The 13295-nt window shown below is 45.7% G+C and overlaps 1 protein-coding gene across 1 annotated transcript in view; it reads right to left on the bottom strand.

Moving 5' to 3' along the window:
- Nucleotides 1-12889, bottom strand: part of GRID2 (glutamate ionotropic receptor delta type subunit 2) — a 1117957-nt gene extending 1105068 nt beyond the window's left edge. The window contains exon 1 of the mRNA XM_087724106.1: nucleotides 12297-12889. Coding sequence (XP_087580232.1) covers nucleotides 12297-12384 — 88 coding nt within the window. The 5' untranslated portion in view covers nucleotides 12385-12889. The remainder of the gene's footprint in view (nucleotides 1-12296) is intronic.
- Between the last annotated feature and the right edge of the window lie 406 nt (nucleotides 12890-13295).

Genomic DNA, 13295 nt, shown 5'->3' with positions numbered 1-13295 from the left:
CATGACAAAACCGCGCTGGTCAAAATCGTGGCGCTAAAATTGCGGCGCTAAAGCCGCGACATCATCGCCGCGCGTCATCACTGCCGCGACAACAGCACGGCAACATAAGGGCACTTTAAAACGGCGCCGCGGCAGAAAGCCGACTTCATTTAAGGTAAGCGTTAGGATTAGGTTTAGGGGTTTGTTTTAGGGTTAGGTTTAGGGTTAGGTTTAGGGTTAGGTTTAGGGTTAGGGTTAGGGTTAGGGTTAGGGTTAGGGTTAGGTTTAGGGTTAGGTTTAGGGTAGTGAGTGCTTGGGAATGCGCGATTTTGCCCTCCGCGATTATGTCATCGCGGTAGGGTCGCGTTTTTCCCTAGCACTTAGAACCGCGCGATTTAGTCTTCGCGCTTATGTCTCCATGCAGAAGGGCTTCACGGATTTGTGGTGGAACCGAGCTCCTGTTCCTCGGCCCAGCTCCTGCCCACCTAGCAGTTCAAAAGCATGCAAATGCAAGTAGATAAACAGGTACCATTTCAGTGGGAAAGTAACAGTGTTCCGGGCACCTTTGGTTCATAGCCATACTGGCCACATGACCTTCCTGCATTCTAACCACTGCCTTACCACAGCACCAACCGTAATAGGAGCCACCAAAATCATGCTTCTAGAAAAAACATACCATAGCCATTTTATAGAGTTGCAAACTGGTTCTGTCCTTAAACGTTTCAAAGAATCTTCTTCTAATAGAATCCAAGGCTTTGCATGACTTTAATCTTTTGATAGGGGACAATTTGTCCTTTTTGCACCCAAAACACACACCTCATTAAGACAACTAACAAACTTTGTTCCTGAGATTCAAAGAGCAACGTCGCAGAGGAACAAGTAACCTAAGACCATGAGAAGCTCTCACTCAATGAGATCAGAATTAATCTCTGTCCATTCCTGATGATAAAAAGTAGAACAATGGAGAGCTAATTCACACATGCATATTTTTGTGTTTGATAACTGAACACTACCATCCCCCAGCTACATCCCCCAGCTACCTATGAAAATTCTGCAAATGTAACATTTCATATCTTCTGGTATGCAATGGTTTTTTTTTTTCATGAAGCAAAATGACAATTGAATCTGCCAGTCATCAAACACAGATAAATGTAGTAGTTGCTATGCATGATGAACTAAATCTGAGAATACCATATCTGTATTTCCAGAGACTGGCACATTTATGGCACTGCTCTGTAAAAAGTAACTGAAGCAGAGAGAGAGAGTGGGGCAATGAGATAGAGGCTTAGGAACTAGTGAACCTAACCACGTGATTAGCCATGATTGCATTTCTATTTAAATGTCACCGAAGGACAAAAATAGCAACTGAGGCTGATAGACAAATTTATCTACAGATGGAGTCTTTTAGATGATGGATCTTAGAAGATAAGCCTCATCACTGTAGCAATGTCCTATGGTTCTACCAAGAAGACAAGGTGAGAAGTTCAATGTATCTTAATTATTGCATCGTGGAGGAATAACTGACGGATGCCTGCACTGAAAATAAAACTTCAAAAACATGAAACTTGCTGGATCAGACCATAGGTTTCTCCCATAATAGTTTAATGTGTGCCAATAGCAAGACCATAATACTCAAGACAAGAACACTCCTGTTGATATTCCCCAGTAAATCAGTTACAGACATGTTATTTCAGTGCTGTAGGTTAATAGGTAGACATAATGTCCTCATCGGTCATCTTATGTCCCATTGAGATTAGTTCTCTAATCTTCTTAGAATGTTGTCCAAGTTGACAGTGGTCATTAACGTTAGAAGAAGAAAGAAAATCACCAACCTTTCAGACCCCAGGGACCACTAAATTCATAATTTTAAATCCCGCAGACCACTAATATGATCTGCCTAATGATCAGCTGGGTGGGCGTGGCTAGGTCGTCATGTGACTGAGTGGGCATGGCCAACTCGATGTCACTCACATTGAGGGGTTCCTCACCAGCCTCTACTCGCACCTGTCCTCCCAGCCACACATTGCCTCACTGCCCGGGCTCTTTAGGGCCCCAACAGAAAGCAGTTGTTGGAGCTAAGCAGCCACCATGAGAACGAGTTGGCAAAACAGCTCAGTTCAAATTGGATTTGACCGAGAAGGAGGCTCAGTAGAAGCACCTCAGTGAGGACCATGAGCATAGGCTTTCCAACTGGAGAGAAGACCTGCAGGTGCAAGGCCAGATACTGGCGCCTGGAATCTCACTGGGCTGAGATGGTCAGCCAGTTCCAGGCCATGATGCAGTCCCACTGGAACAAGGCCCTCCAGCGGCACTCCCCTCCAGCCTTCGCTCAAAGCCCGGCACCAGGAAGCCAAAGCAGACCCCAAGTCAGAATTTCTGCCCCCTTCCGACCCACCCAAAAAGACCCCGAAGAGAGACATTCTCTGCAGCAACACAAACGTACATTGCATGTATCCATCCCAGTAGTTTGACGACCCCAGATTTAGTGCAATATAAAAAATGCAAATAATGTTTCTATGGACCACCAAAATTTTCTTGAGGATCACCAGTGGTCCATGGACCACCAGTTGTTGACTGCTGTTCTACAGTTCAGTCCTGAATTTCTTACCAGTTTATTTCACTGGATAGTCCTGATTCTAATATTATGAGGTCACTTTCATCTTAACCCACTGTGTATGCATAATTGTTCACAAGGTTTAGATGATCCCACCATGCCAGCTTTTCAAAGAGCCTTAAAGAACTGCTCTTCACTCCAGCCTTTTGGTAAGGATGATTGAAGCAAGGCAGTGTGGCAGGGTCACTCCAAAAAGCATAGTTTATTCACTATTTGTAGAAAAAGCTTGACTGGTTCCATCATTAAAATGTAAAGTTTCTTGTTGTCTCTTCACATATTAAATTTTTCTTCTAAGGTAGGCCTAGAAGGTCATCTAAGGAAGAAAAAAATCACTTTAAATTGTGCATACATGTAAATCCCTCGTTTCTAACATTTCTAGAAAAGTCATTGCCTTTAAATTAAATGAGCAGATTACCTATCATGTCCTTTAGAACTGACACTGATTTGGCTTGCTACCATTAACAGAAGTTTCAGCAGCCTCAAAAAACAGAGAGGGTATGAAGAATTCGTAGCTCAGCAAAGCACTGATCTGGGAAAGGCTGAATTCCACTGTACGTGATTTCACTTGCTAGCTTTCTTCTGCTAATATGCAGTCCTGGAGCCCCCTTCTTTTCTACAAAAAGTTAATTTTGACAACAAAGCTTTGAAGTACATTTTCGATATATTTGTCCCATTTTTTTGTTGTTATTGTTGTGGTCCACCAGTAGCCAGCAGAGAGGGCAGTGGATTCGGACAGTGAGGAGGTTGGGGAGGAACATGGGCCAGTCCTGGAGTCTGGAGAAGGCTCTGATGAGGGCCTGTGTCAGAGGCAGAGAGGGCCCCCGAGCCGTATGCCACTTATCAGCTGCCTTCAGAGTCAGACATCAGTAAGACAGATGAACAGCTGGAGCCTGTGTGTGCATGAGTAGAGTTGCCAGATGAAGGGAACAACTAAAGAACAAGGGTCGACTAGGGATTAAGGCCACAGGTGGATGACGAATGGCTCCCTCCCAGAGGAAATAAGAGGAGCGAAAGGGGAGTGGAGTTTGCAGGAGACAATTAGTTCGCTTAATTGGTTCAGGACTCCCTGAGACTCCTTGCCAAGCCTGGCAACTCTCCAAGCCAGATAAGGTTTGTGACTGTAAATCCTCCCTTGAAAGACTTTGCTGGATGTGAACGAGCAGAATTCACAGTCAATTAATAAAAGGGGTTTTTGTTGGGACTAGGAGTTTGTTGCAGGCTGTTGGGAAGCCTCGGTCAGAGCAGTTGTTCTATATTTCTCTATATAATCTGATCGAGAGAGGGGAAAAAAACTGCAAGTCCAATTGGACCCCAATGAAAATTCAGTGCTCTAGATGCAATATAGTGATAAAGGGAGAACCGCTTAAATGACTATTAACATTAAGCACAACCGTTCAAATTACTATTAAGAGTAAAGTTACCATTTGCTGTAACAGTTATTGCTCAAATTATAATCACCATGGAAGGGAAAAAAAATACAGTTATTTTAACATGTTGCAATTACCAGTTTTCCTTTGGCCTATATGAAAAATAAAGGGAAATGCATCAGTCCATTGCAGGTGCCAAATGAACGTTGGAACATAAGTGGCTAGAGCTAAATATATGGTGCTCTGAGGAATGCAAAGACCTGAAAGTCATTTGTCTAACTCATCTACTTCCAACACAACAGTTTCTAGAATAATTGTAAGCCTAGCCTAATTCTCCAGGTATTTATTTAATAATTTCAATTAAATGACTTATGAGACCAGAACTAGAGCAGCAAACAGTTATATTGCTTTACGCAGTGTTTAAGAAGAGGGAAAGAAAAGTAAGTGATAAACATAAATGAAAAGCGAAGGACTGCTAAACATCTTAGAGATTCTCAGTCATCCTGGTCATGGTTGTCCCAAAGGTGCTTTTTTCAGGAAGCAAGTGGACCAGTGGTGGGTTTCAAAAACATTTCGAACCTATTCTGTGGGTGTGGCCTCCTTTGTGGGAGCGGCTTGTTGGCCATGTGACCTGGTGGGAGTGGCTTGCCGGCCATGTGTTCTCTCTCTCTCTCTCTCTCTCTCTCTCTTTCCTTCCTTTTGCTCTGTCCCTTTTTTTCTTTCATCTCTCTCTCACTTTTTCTTTCTTCCTTTCTTTCTCTTTCTCTCTCTGTGTGAGTCTGTCTGTCTGTCTGTCTGTGTGTGTGTGTGTGTTATGTGTGTGTGTGTGTCAGTGGTGGGTTTCAAAATTTTTTGGAACCTCTTCTGTAGTAGGTGTGGCCTGCTTTCTGGTGGAACTTCTTCTAACCGGTTCGGTAGATTTGACGAACCAGTTCTACCGAACTGGTGCGAACTGGTAGGAACCCACCTCTGAAGTGGACCAAAGGTGGATTTCTGCCGATTCGCTCCGGATCAGGAAAACTGGTAGTGGCAGCGGCAGGAGGCTCCGCCCACCCACCCGGACACTTATGTGGACACGCAGAAGCTTCTGTGCATGCACAAAAATGTCATGCAAGCACGAGCAAACTGTTAGTAAAATAAATTGAAAACCACCACTGAACTGGACTTTCTTATTTTTCTTTTTGAAGATGTTTCGCTTCTCATCCAAGAATGTGGGAGTAGGAATGGATTTCCAGGGGAGAAAATTGCAGACTACAAGAACCATTACTCAGGTGACCCTGAGGACACAGATAAACCTCCAAGTGCTTCAAAGACCCTCTAAAAGGATGCAGATGACCAGCTGCCTCCAAGGAATATAAATCCTTCCCTTCCCCCACTGTCCTGTCAGAGCTGAAGAAGCTTCTTGGATGAGAAGTGAAATGTCTTCAAAAGAAAAAAAAAACCAAGAAAGTCCAGTTGCCTCCTGAAAAAGCACCTTTGGGATAAAGGAGTGCTAGAATTCAAGGTATATTTTGTGCATCCAAAGGCTTTGAGTTACAATGTAATACTGAACACCATTCTTCCTTTCAGCATTGAAGCCTCAACTTCTCTTCCAGAATAGCTCACAAAGGAGGACCTCAGCCTTGTCATCTTAATATGGGTCCTTGGTAAAAGTCCCCCCTCCCATCTCTAGAGGGCAGTGTTCATCTCCATTTCAAAGTCGAAGAGCCGGCACTGTTCGAAGACATCTCCGTGGTCATGTGGCCGGCATGACTAAATGCCAAAGGCGCATGGAACGCTGTTACCTTCCCACCAAAGGTGGTTCCTATTTTTCTACTTGCATTTTTACATGCTTTCGAACTGATAGGTTGGCAGAATCTGGGACAAGTAACGGGAGCTCACTCTGTTATGAGGTGCTAGGGATTCGAACCACCGAACTGCCAACCTTTCTGATCACCAGGCTCAGCATCTTAAGCCACTGTGTCCTGATGAGTTCCTTAAAGCAGTGTTTTTCAACCTTTTTGTGCAAAGGCACACTTTTTTCATGAAAAAAATCACGAGGCACACCACCATTAGAAAATGTTTAAAAAATTTAACTCTGTGCCTATATTGACTATATATAAAGTAATTTTCCCACGGCACACCTTATACTATGTCACGGCACACTAGTGTGCCGCGGCACAGTGGTTGAAAAACACTGCCTTAAAGAAAAGTTCTGGGTGAAGAATGGAGACAAGGCCTGAGTGACTTCTAACAGTTCTTTATTCAATACTGCCTTGCTCCCTGACTGACACAGCTCCTTTCATAGGGAAGCTGATCAGCCCACAACCAATCAGGAGAGAACACCCTCCCTCTCCAATAGAGGACCAGACTGAGAACGTCAGTAGACAACTATATACAGTACATAACACCCTGCATGTTACAAACCACACAATGTTTCTAAGAGGGCAGGCAGAATGCTAGTCTAGTGGCTGTTCATTAGACATAAAATAAAGAGGCAAGTAGCCTTCATTTGCAACTGTCCCTTTATGCTTCAGGGTCAATGTTTGTAACTTCCCGAAGCTTCAGTTCATCTAAAACAACAACAACAACCAAGGGCATTTTAAAGAAACGAAGAACAAAAATGAGAGATCATTCAAACTAAGAACAACCTGAATGTCAACCCTGAAGCTGGCCTGGCCGAGGCCATCTTGGAGCTTCAATGCTGCCACACTGGAGCTGAGGGACAGGAAGAGGGGGATTTGATGTAGCTGGGGTTGTGTAGTCAAAATAAAAAATAAAACATTTTCTTGGAAGCCAAGGATGTTCTCACACCTGGTCGGAGGAACGGAGGAGTGGTTTCATCAGACCACCAGGCAGCGCCTCGATTGGGCTATGTGACCGATGGTTTGAGATTGAGGGGGAAACTTTCACTTTTAATTAGGTGAAATTAAAAGTGAAATTAATTCTGGGTCGGTTTTCACCAGATATGTGCCAATCTGATATTTCCAATAAAGCTTATTTGAGGAATCTACCTTGAAATTTTTGCTCGATGTGGATCTATTACTTGGAACCAGAGGTGGGTTCCTACCTATTCAGTTCGGTTCAGTTCGGTTCGGCTGAATAGGTAGTAAACTCCGGCAGACATGTAATTGCCCTGGTTCTATCCTCGGCGGCGCCATCTTGATTTTCTGTTCTGCACATGTGCAGAACAATCTTCATTGAAAAAGAAAACCACAACCATAACCACTGTTTGCATTTCTGGCTGGAGAATAGAACTCTTAACTTCCCAGAAAATAAGTTAGCATCATAGCTTTAACCTGTCATATTTGCATCTAATTCTCATGCACTTTTGCTTTAAGCAGACTGAAAGGGAAAATAACCATCTCAAAATATTCTAGAACATGGGTGTCAAACTGGGTTTCGTTGAGGGCTGTATCAGGGGTGTGTTTGACCTGGGGGTGGGGGTGGATGCAGAGGGGGCATGGCCACCTCGACTTCACTCATGTCAGGGGTGCCTGTGGTGGCCCGCGGTGCCTTTGCCAGCAGAAAGGGGTTCCCGAGCCCCATTTTCAGCTGCATCAGCTTCCTGCAATCCTCTGCCAGTGAAAATGGAACTTGAGAGGGCCACAAGAGCTCCATTTTCGCTGGCAGAGGGTTGCAGGAGGCAGTTGCAGCTGAAAATGGAGCTCGGGAGCCCATTCCGCTGGCAAAGGCACTGCGGGCGGGTTCTTCGCGAGCCAGATCTAAGCACCACACGGGTCAAATCTTGGTCCCGGGCCTTCAGTTTGACACCCCTGCTCTAGAAGAATGGCTGCATCCTAAAAAAGAGAAACCTCAATCCTATACTTAAGAGTGTCTGAGCATATGCAGGATATATTTTTGGCAGGAAACAGCATGCAGGCATATATTCTATGGAGAAGGGTTTATCTTCTAACTGCAGGGAAGATTTTTCTTCATTATTTTCTAGCACCAAGGCCACACAAAACCTCACAATTCTCATTAGGGTACTTAAAGAGGTCAAAATCAATGGACAACCTCACATCCCTAAATATTACAACATCAGTGCTACCCAAAATGGTGCGCTTGGCTAAAAATGCTGGCTAATCCCGGATTAATTAAAACAGGGCTACAAAGTCCAATTGCATTTAGGAAGAAGAAAACCATCAGACAAGCAACGTACAAAGTCAATTGCAAGCAGCGTGGCTAATTTCAAAGACTTAGGAGCTCTGGAGCAGCATAAATCCAAGCAACTTTTTTTCAATAGGCTCATAAAACAGGATATCATTGCCATTCTGCTCACGGCTTTTGACTCCTTTTTTTTTTTTTTTTTTTTTACTGCATGCAGATCATTAGGAAACTTCTAAGCAATCAAGTAATGTGAGTCTCACGAAATTATTCAATCAATGCATAGGCTCAAGGAAGAACAGCAAGAAAGTACAGAGTGTCAATAAGGTTCCCCCCCCCCCCAATTCCTTTCTTCACAAAAAATCTTCCCCTAATGTGAATCAAAAGCCCAACAGGCTTAATAAAGGGATTTTCCCACCTTGGCTGCAGGAACGTGTGAACCATTTCTTCCCCGATACGCAGAGAAATACCATCAACAACACTTTTATTCTTTAGAAAAAAAATGCAATAGCGTTCCCATGCTACTCTGATCAAAGTTAATTGGTGCAAAAAGTAATTTTCTATATCTTGCTTACTATCAAACACCCCCCCCCCAAAAATAATAATCAAAGCTCTCAGTATCCTTTACTGCAACTGATGTATGTTAAGATGGACATTTAAATGGATACCTAAATATTTTATATGCAGCTAGTCAATAAACTATTGTTAAAGGGGAAAAGGGTAACATATGGATGAATTCCTAAATATATACTGATATTTTGCCTCTCCTTATTATTATTATTATACAATATTCTACAGTGCAGAATGGGAAAAGAAGGATAAATATATGGATGTTCCTAAATATATACTGATATTTTGCCTCTCCTTATTATTATACAATATTCTACAGTGCAGAATGGGAAAAGGCGGATAAATATATGGATGAATTCCTAAATATATAGAGATACTTTGCCTCTCGTGATTACTATTATACAATATTCTACAGTGCAGAATGGGAAAAAGGGATAAATATATGGATGAATTCCTAAATATATAGAGATACTTTGCCTCTCGTGATTACTATTATACAATATTCTACAGTGCAGAATGGGAAAAAAAGGATAAATATATGGATGAATTCCTAAATATATACAGATACTTTGCCTCTCGTGATAACTATTATATAACATTATACAGCGCAGAATGGGGAAAAAAGAGTAGGAAACTATTCACTCTTTCCATTTTTAGAATCCAAATATCTGTAATACCTGTTGTTCACATCTCCTTCTCCAGAATGCTGAACATCGCTTCCTTTGAAAAGTTTTTATTTAGAAAAATCTCAACCTATTTAAATAAAGGCCCTCTTCTTCTGAAATGTAAAATGAACAAAAGCAGCTTTTTCGTTGTTCTTGCTTCCATGGATTTTTTTATTTTATTAAGACAGGTGTTTGCATTGATGCCGCACGTGTGCAAGCACGAAAGCCAGAATCAGATCTTATAACATTTTCGAAGTTGAAGTTTGAAGTGGAGGGGATGGGGAAGAAACCCACTGTAATTCTTTTTTTGGGGGGGAACTACAGAGAGTAGCTATTGACTCAAATTTAAATGAAAGTGCTACTTATTTCAGACTAGCTAGTTTCCATAACTTGAGGGGGGGGGGAGACAAAGCTGTGGATGACAATTACCCATTTACCAGTTTTGGGGCAACCAAGTTACCACCATGTCAAATGTGCCACTTGACACACGCCTAGCAAAATTCTCTTTCCAAGCCATTCTCTTCCTATCTCTCCTTTCAAGGCAAAAAATCCTGGTGCTGCTGATGGAAAGGAACCACGCACATATATGTTAAAACAAAACAAACCCAAAAAAGCTAAATGATCTGCAGGAATCGATTGGCCAGCGATGAATAATGAACAGGCACCCACATAAATCGTGATTACCATAAAGAGGGGGGAGGGAGGGAGAAGGAGCCGTTTGATATGAGACCAGAGTGCAACAGTGCACACCACTGTTTGCTTCGTGAAAAGGAAGAAGAGCTTTTCTGGTGCCCAGAGCTTTTCTTTCACAAACAAACTATTCATCGGTGAAAATCATTGTCCCCTACCCGGGAATTCGTCTCCAACCTTTCTCCAAGGAATTCTACGTGGCTGTAACAAAGCATGCACTGTCCCCATCCCCCCCACTCCCCAAAGCAGCATTCCCCCCCCTCCCCAGCAAGTTTTAAGATTTCAGCTGGAGAAATTAATATATCATGGATTGTTCGGATTCTACGGGAAGTCAGCTAAACCGTTCATTCATAAAAGAACGGCTCAGGCGAGGAAGGGGTTAACATTAGGAACCATGATAGAGTTTTCAGTCCCAGCAACTCAAGGGTAGCATCTTCTACCTACTGCAGACAAGAAGAGTTGAACATTACCTACAAGCCCGACATGAGTAGGGTGACTCAAACCACCCCCAAAGTCGGGATTTCTCGGCTCCAATCATCTTGGTTGAAACACTGCATTATACTCTGCAGCCTAGGACTGGCAGAGACATGTTTCCAAAGGGGGGGAATCACTTAAGCCAGGAAGCCCCAACAGGCTCCAAGTTGGAAGGAAGTGGATGGAGTTGGCCACTAGCTGTGGCATAAGGGAGCGTGATCCCTGTTTGTCGAGGGGGAGGGAGGGAGGCTTTCAACTCAGCTGGACCTGCTGGACCACCAATGGAGCCTCCCCAGCCAGTCAGCAAGAGTGGAGGCTGGAGGTTTCTTAATCCCACCCCAGGGGTTTGCTTTACTTCCTTCTTAGCACACTTCCTGCCTGCACTTGGACTCTCTTCTATGAACTGCGAGGACAAGAAGAGAAGTGGTACCTCTACCCCTACCAGGTCACCACCTGCTTCCATCTGGACAGGTGTAATTACACTCAGATGCTGAACTCTCCCTCCCTCCCTCTCTTGCTTTCTCTCCCACCACTGGCAAAGGAAAACTCCGAGCTGAGCTCGCTGCAGATAGCTCTGTGAATCATAATCAACCTCCCCCAACCTCCTCTCCGTGCGTTCAAGTCCCCCGTGTGGCCGTCAGTGTTGCTGCCAATAGGTGGGGCCCAAAGCAGCTGGAGTGGGGGGTGTCCTTTAACCCTTGCCGAGCTGCTGGGGCCGGGGGAAATAAGGCTCAGAGGAGCGGGCTGTCACGCGTGGCTTTTCCCTTCCACCCCGCTCCCCGCTTCTCCATCAGCTATATTATCGGGGGATGGGGGGTTGGAAGCCCCTGCCGGAAACGCTGCTCGTTCTACGACCTTCGCGCTAAAGTGCCTTCCTGATTGACAAGAGGGAGAGAGAGAGAGAGAGAGATGGGGGGGGGGGGACGAACGCCGAGGCCGCCACTGCCGTGTGGAGATTTTTTAAAAATCTTCTCCCGTTGGAGCCAAAGATCAGTCGGGCAAAATGAAAAGAAATCACGTTGCCAAACCACCTGTTCCTCTAATACGGGGGGGGGGAGGCGTGCGGGGGGGGGCGAGGGATAGATGGGGGTGCGGCAGCAACGTGGGTTGTTGTGTTTGTGTGAGAGGTGTGTGTGTGTGTGTGTGTGTGGCGCGCGCGCGCCCCGGGAAGGCTTGGAGATCACTGTATGCCAAGGGATCCTTCAGGCTCTCTTCCCCTCACCCCCACTCCCCGACTCAGGGCGCTACGGCAGCGGTTTCAGCAGGGGATCCATAACCGCCGACCGAGTCCTCCTTTTTTTTCAGATTTATTTTTTTGGGGGGGAAAAAGCAAACTCCGGCGTTTGGCAGTGATTTTTCCATCCATCCTTTGGACAGAGATACAGAGACAGCGAGATACACACACACACACACACACACACAGAGAGAGAGAGAGGGGGGGGGGGATACAGAGAGAGGGATAGATTCACACACACACACACACACACACACGCGGATACAGATACAGAGAGAGAGAGAGAGAGACAGAGAGAGACAGAGAGAGCGAGAGAGCGCAAAACCCTGATCAAAACCCATCTCAGTCTCTCTCCCAATGCCCAAAACAGTTATCCAGAGGATCGGGCCAGCCTCCAGCTTCATTGGCCCGGCCATGCCGAACTCCCCGCGGGTGGCACTTCAGCTACGGCGCGGCTATTTCCAAATGACCCTCCTGCTTTCATTTCCAAGAGCTACCCAAGACTGCGGAGAGCATCCTTCCGAGGGAAGTGGGGGGGGAGGGAAGATGGGAAAAGAGCCGCGAAGTATTAAGGCAAAGCAAGCACGCGCTTTTAAGCCTTTCTCTCTCGTCCTTACCGATGTGAATGATGGAATCCGCCCGCGCCGCTTCCCAGGTTCGAGTCCAACAGACGGCCAGGAGCCACGCGAAGGCAAAAACTTCCATTCTCCTCCGCTTCGGGGGGAAAAAAACCAAGAAAGGAAGCAAGGCGGATGGAAGGTAACCCCGGGAGGCTTAGCCAAGACCCAGCGCCCGAAAAGGAGCCCAAGAAAGACAACAAGGTTGGTTGGAGAGGGAGAGAGAGAAAGAGAGAGAGAGTTGGGAGTTTTTGAAGCCTCCGGAAGAGCCTGCAGCTGGTGGCGAGAGGAAAAACGGTCCAGCTTGCCCGGGGAAAGCCTCTGGCTCGGCTCCTCGCGTCACTTCGGGGGGCGGCCGGGCATCGCCACCAGAGTTGCGGGGAGTTGCTGCAGCAAATCCATCCAGCACCCCACCGCCGGAGGTTCGAGTCCAGCAGCTTGGGTGCTCATTGCCCCATCCACGCAGAGCCTCGTTGGTTTTCTTTTTTCCTCTTCCTCACGCCGTAAAACCTTCGCGGAGGACCGGAGAAACGGCAGGCATGAAAAAACGGGGACCTCCTTCTCCTTTTGGCGGCGATCCGCACCGCCCGCTTCTTCCCACCAATCCGGCGGAACAACTTGCAGCCCGTAAAGCGACCAACCATGCCAGTTTCCCCCCACCCCGCCCCGGCCACCCTGTGCCCCCCTCCCCAAGAGGGGAGGGAGGGAGGGGGGAGGGATGTCTCCCAAAGCAAAAAAAAAAAAGCTTTCCTTTCAAATCTCCAGGCAACTGACCAGATCCCTGCAAAGTGTGTGCAGAAAGAGAGAAAGAGAGAGAGAGCACACGGCGTTCCAAAAACCTTTCAACCCCCCCTCCCCAATTCCGCCCGGGGGGGGGAAGGGGAAAAAAGCCCACTCCTCCAAGCCTAAAAGTGAACTTCAAAGCAATGCAGCTAAGAATGCAGAACTTTCTCCCCTCCTGCAAAAAATAATGATAATATAATATATAGTTAGGTGCTT

This window comes from Thamnophis sirtalis, unplaced genomic scaffold (genome assembly GCF_051295495.1).
Source record: "Thamnophis sirtalis isolate CommonGarterSnake01/CBP01778 unplaced genomic scaffold, rThaSir2_p1.2 scaffold_10, whole genome shotgun sequence".
In the NCBI taxonomy this organism is placed as follows: Eukaryota; Metazoa; Chordata; class Lepidosauria; order Squamata; family Natricidae; genus Thamnophis; species Thamnophis sirtalis.
This window is presented reverse-complemented; position numbering and strand designations above follow the sequence as displayed.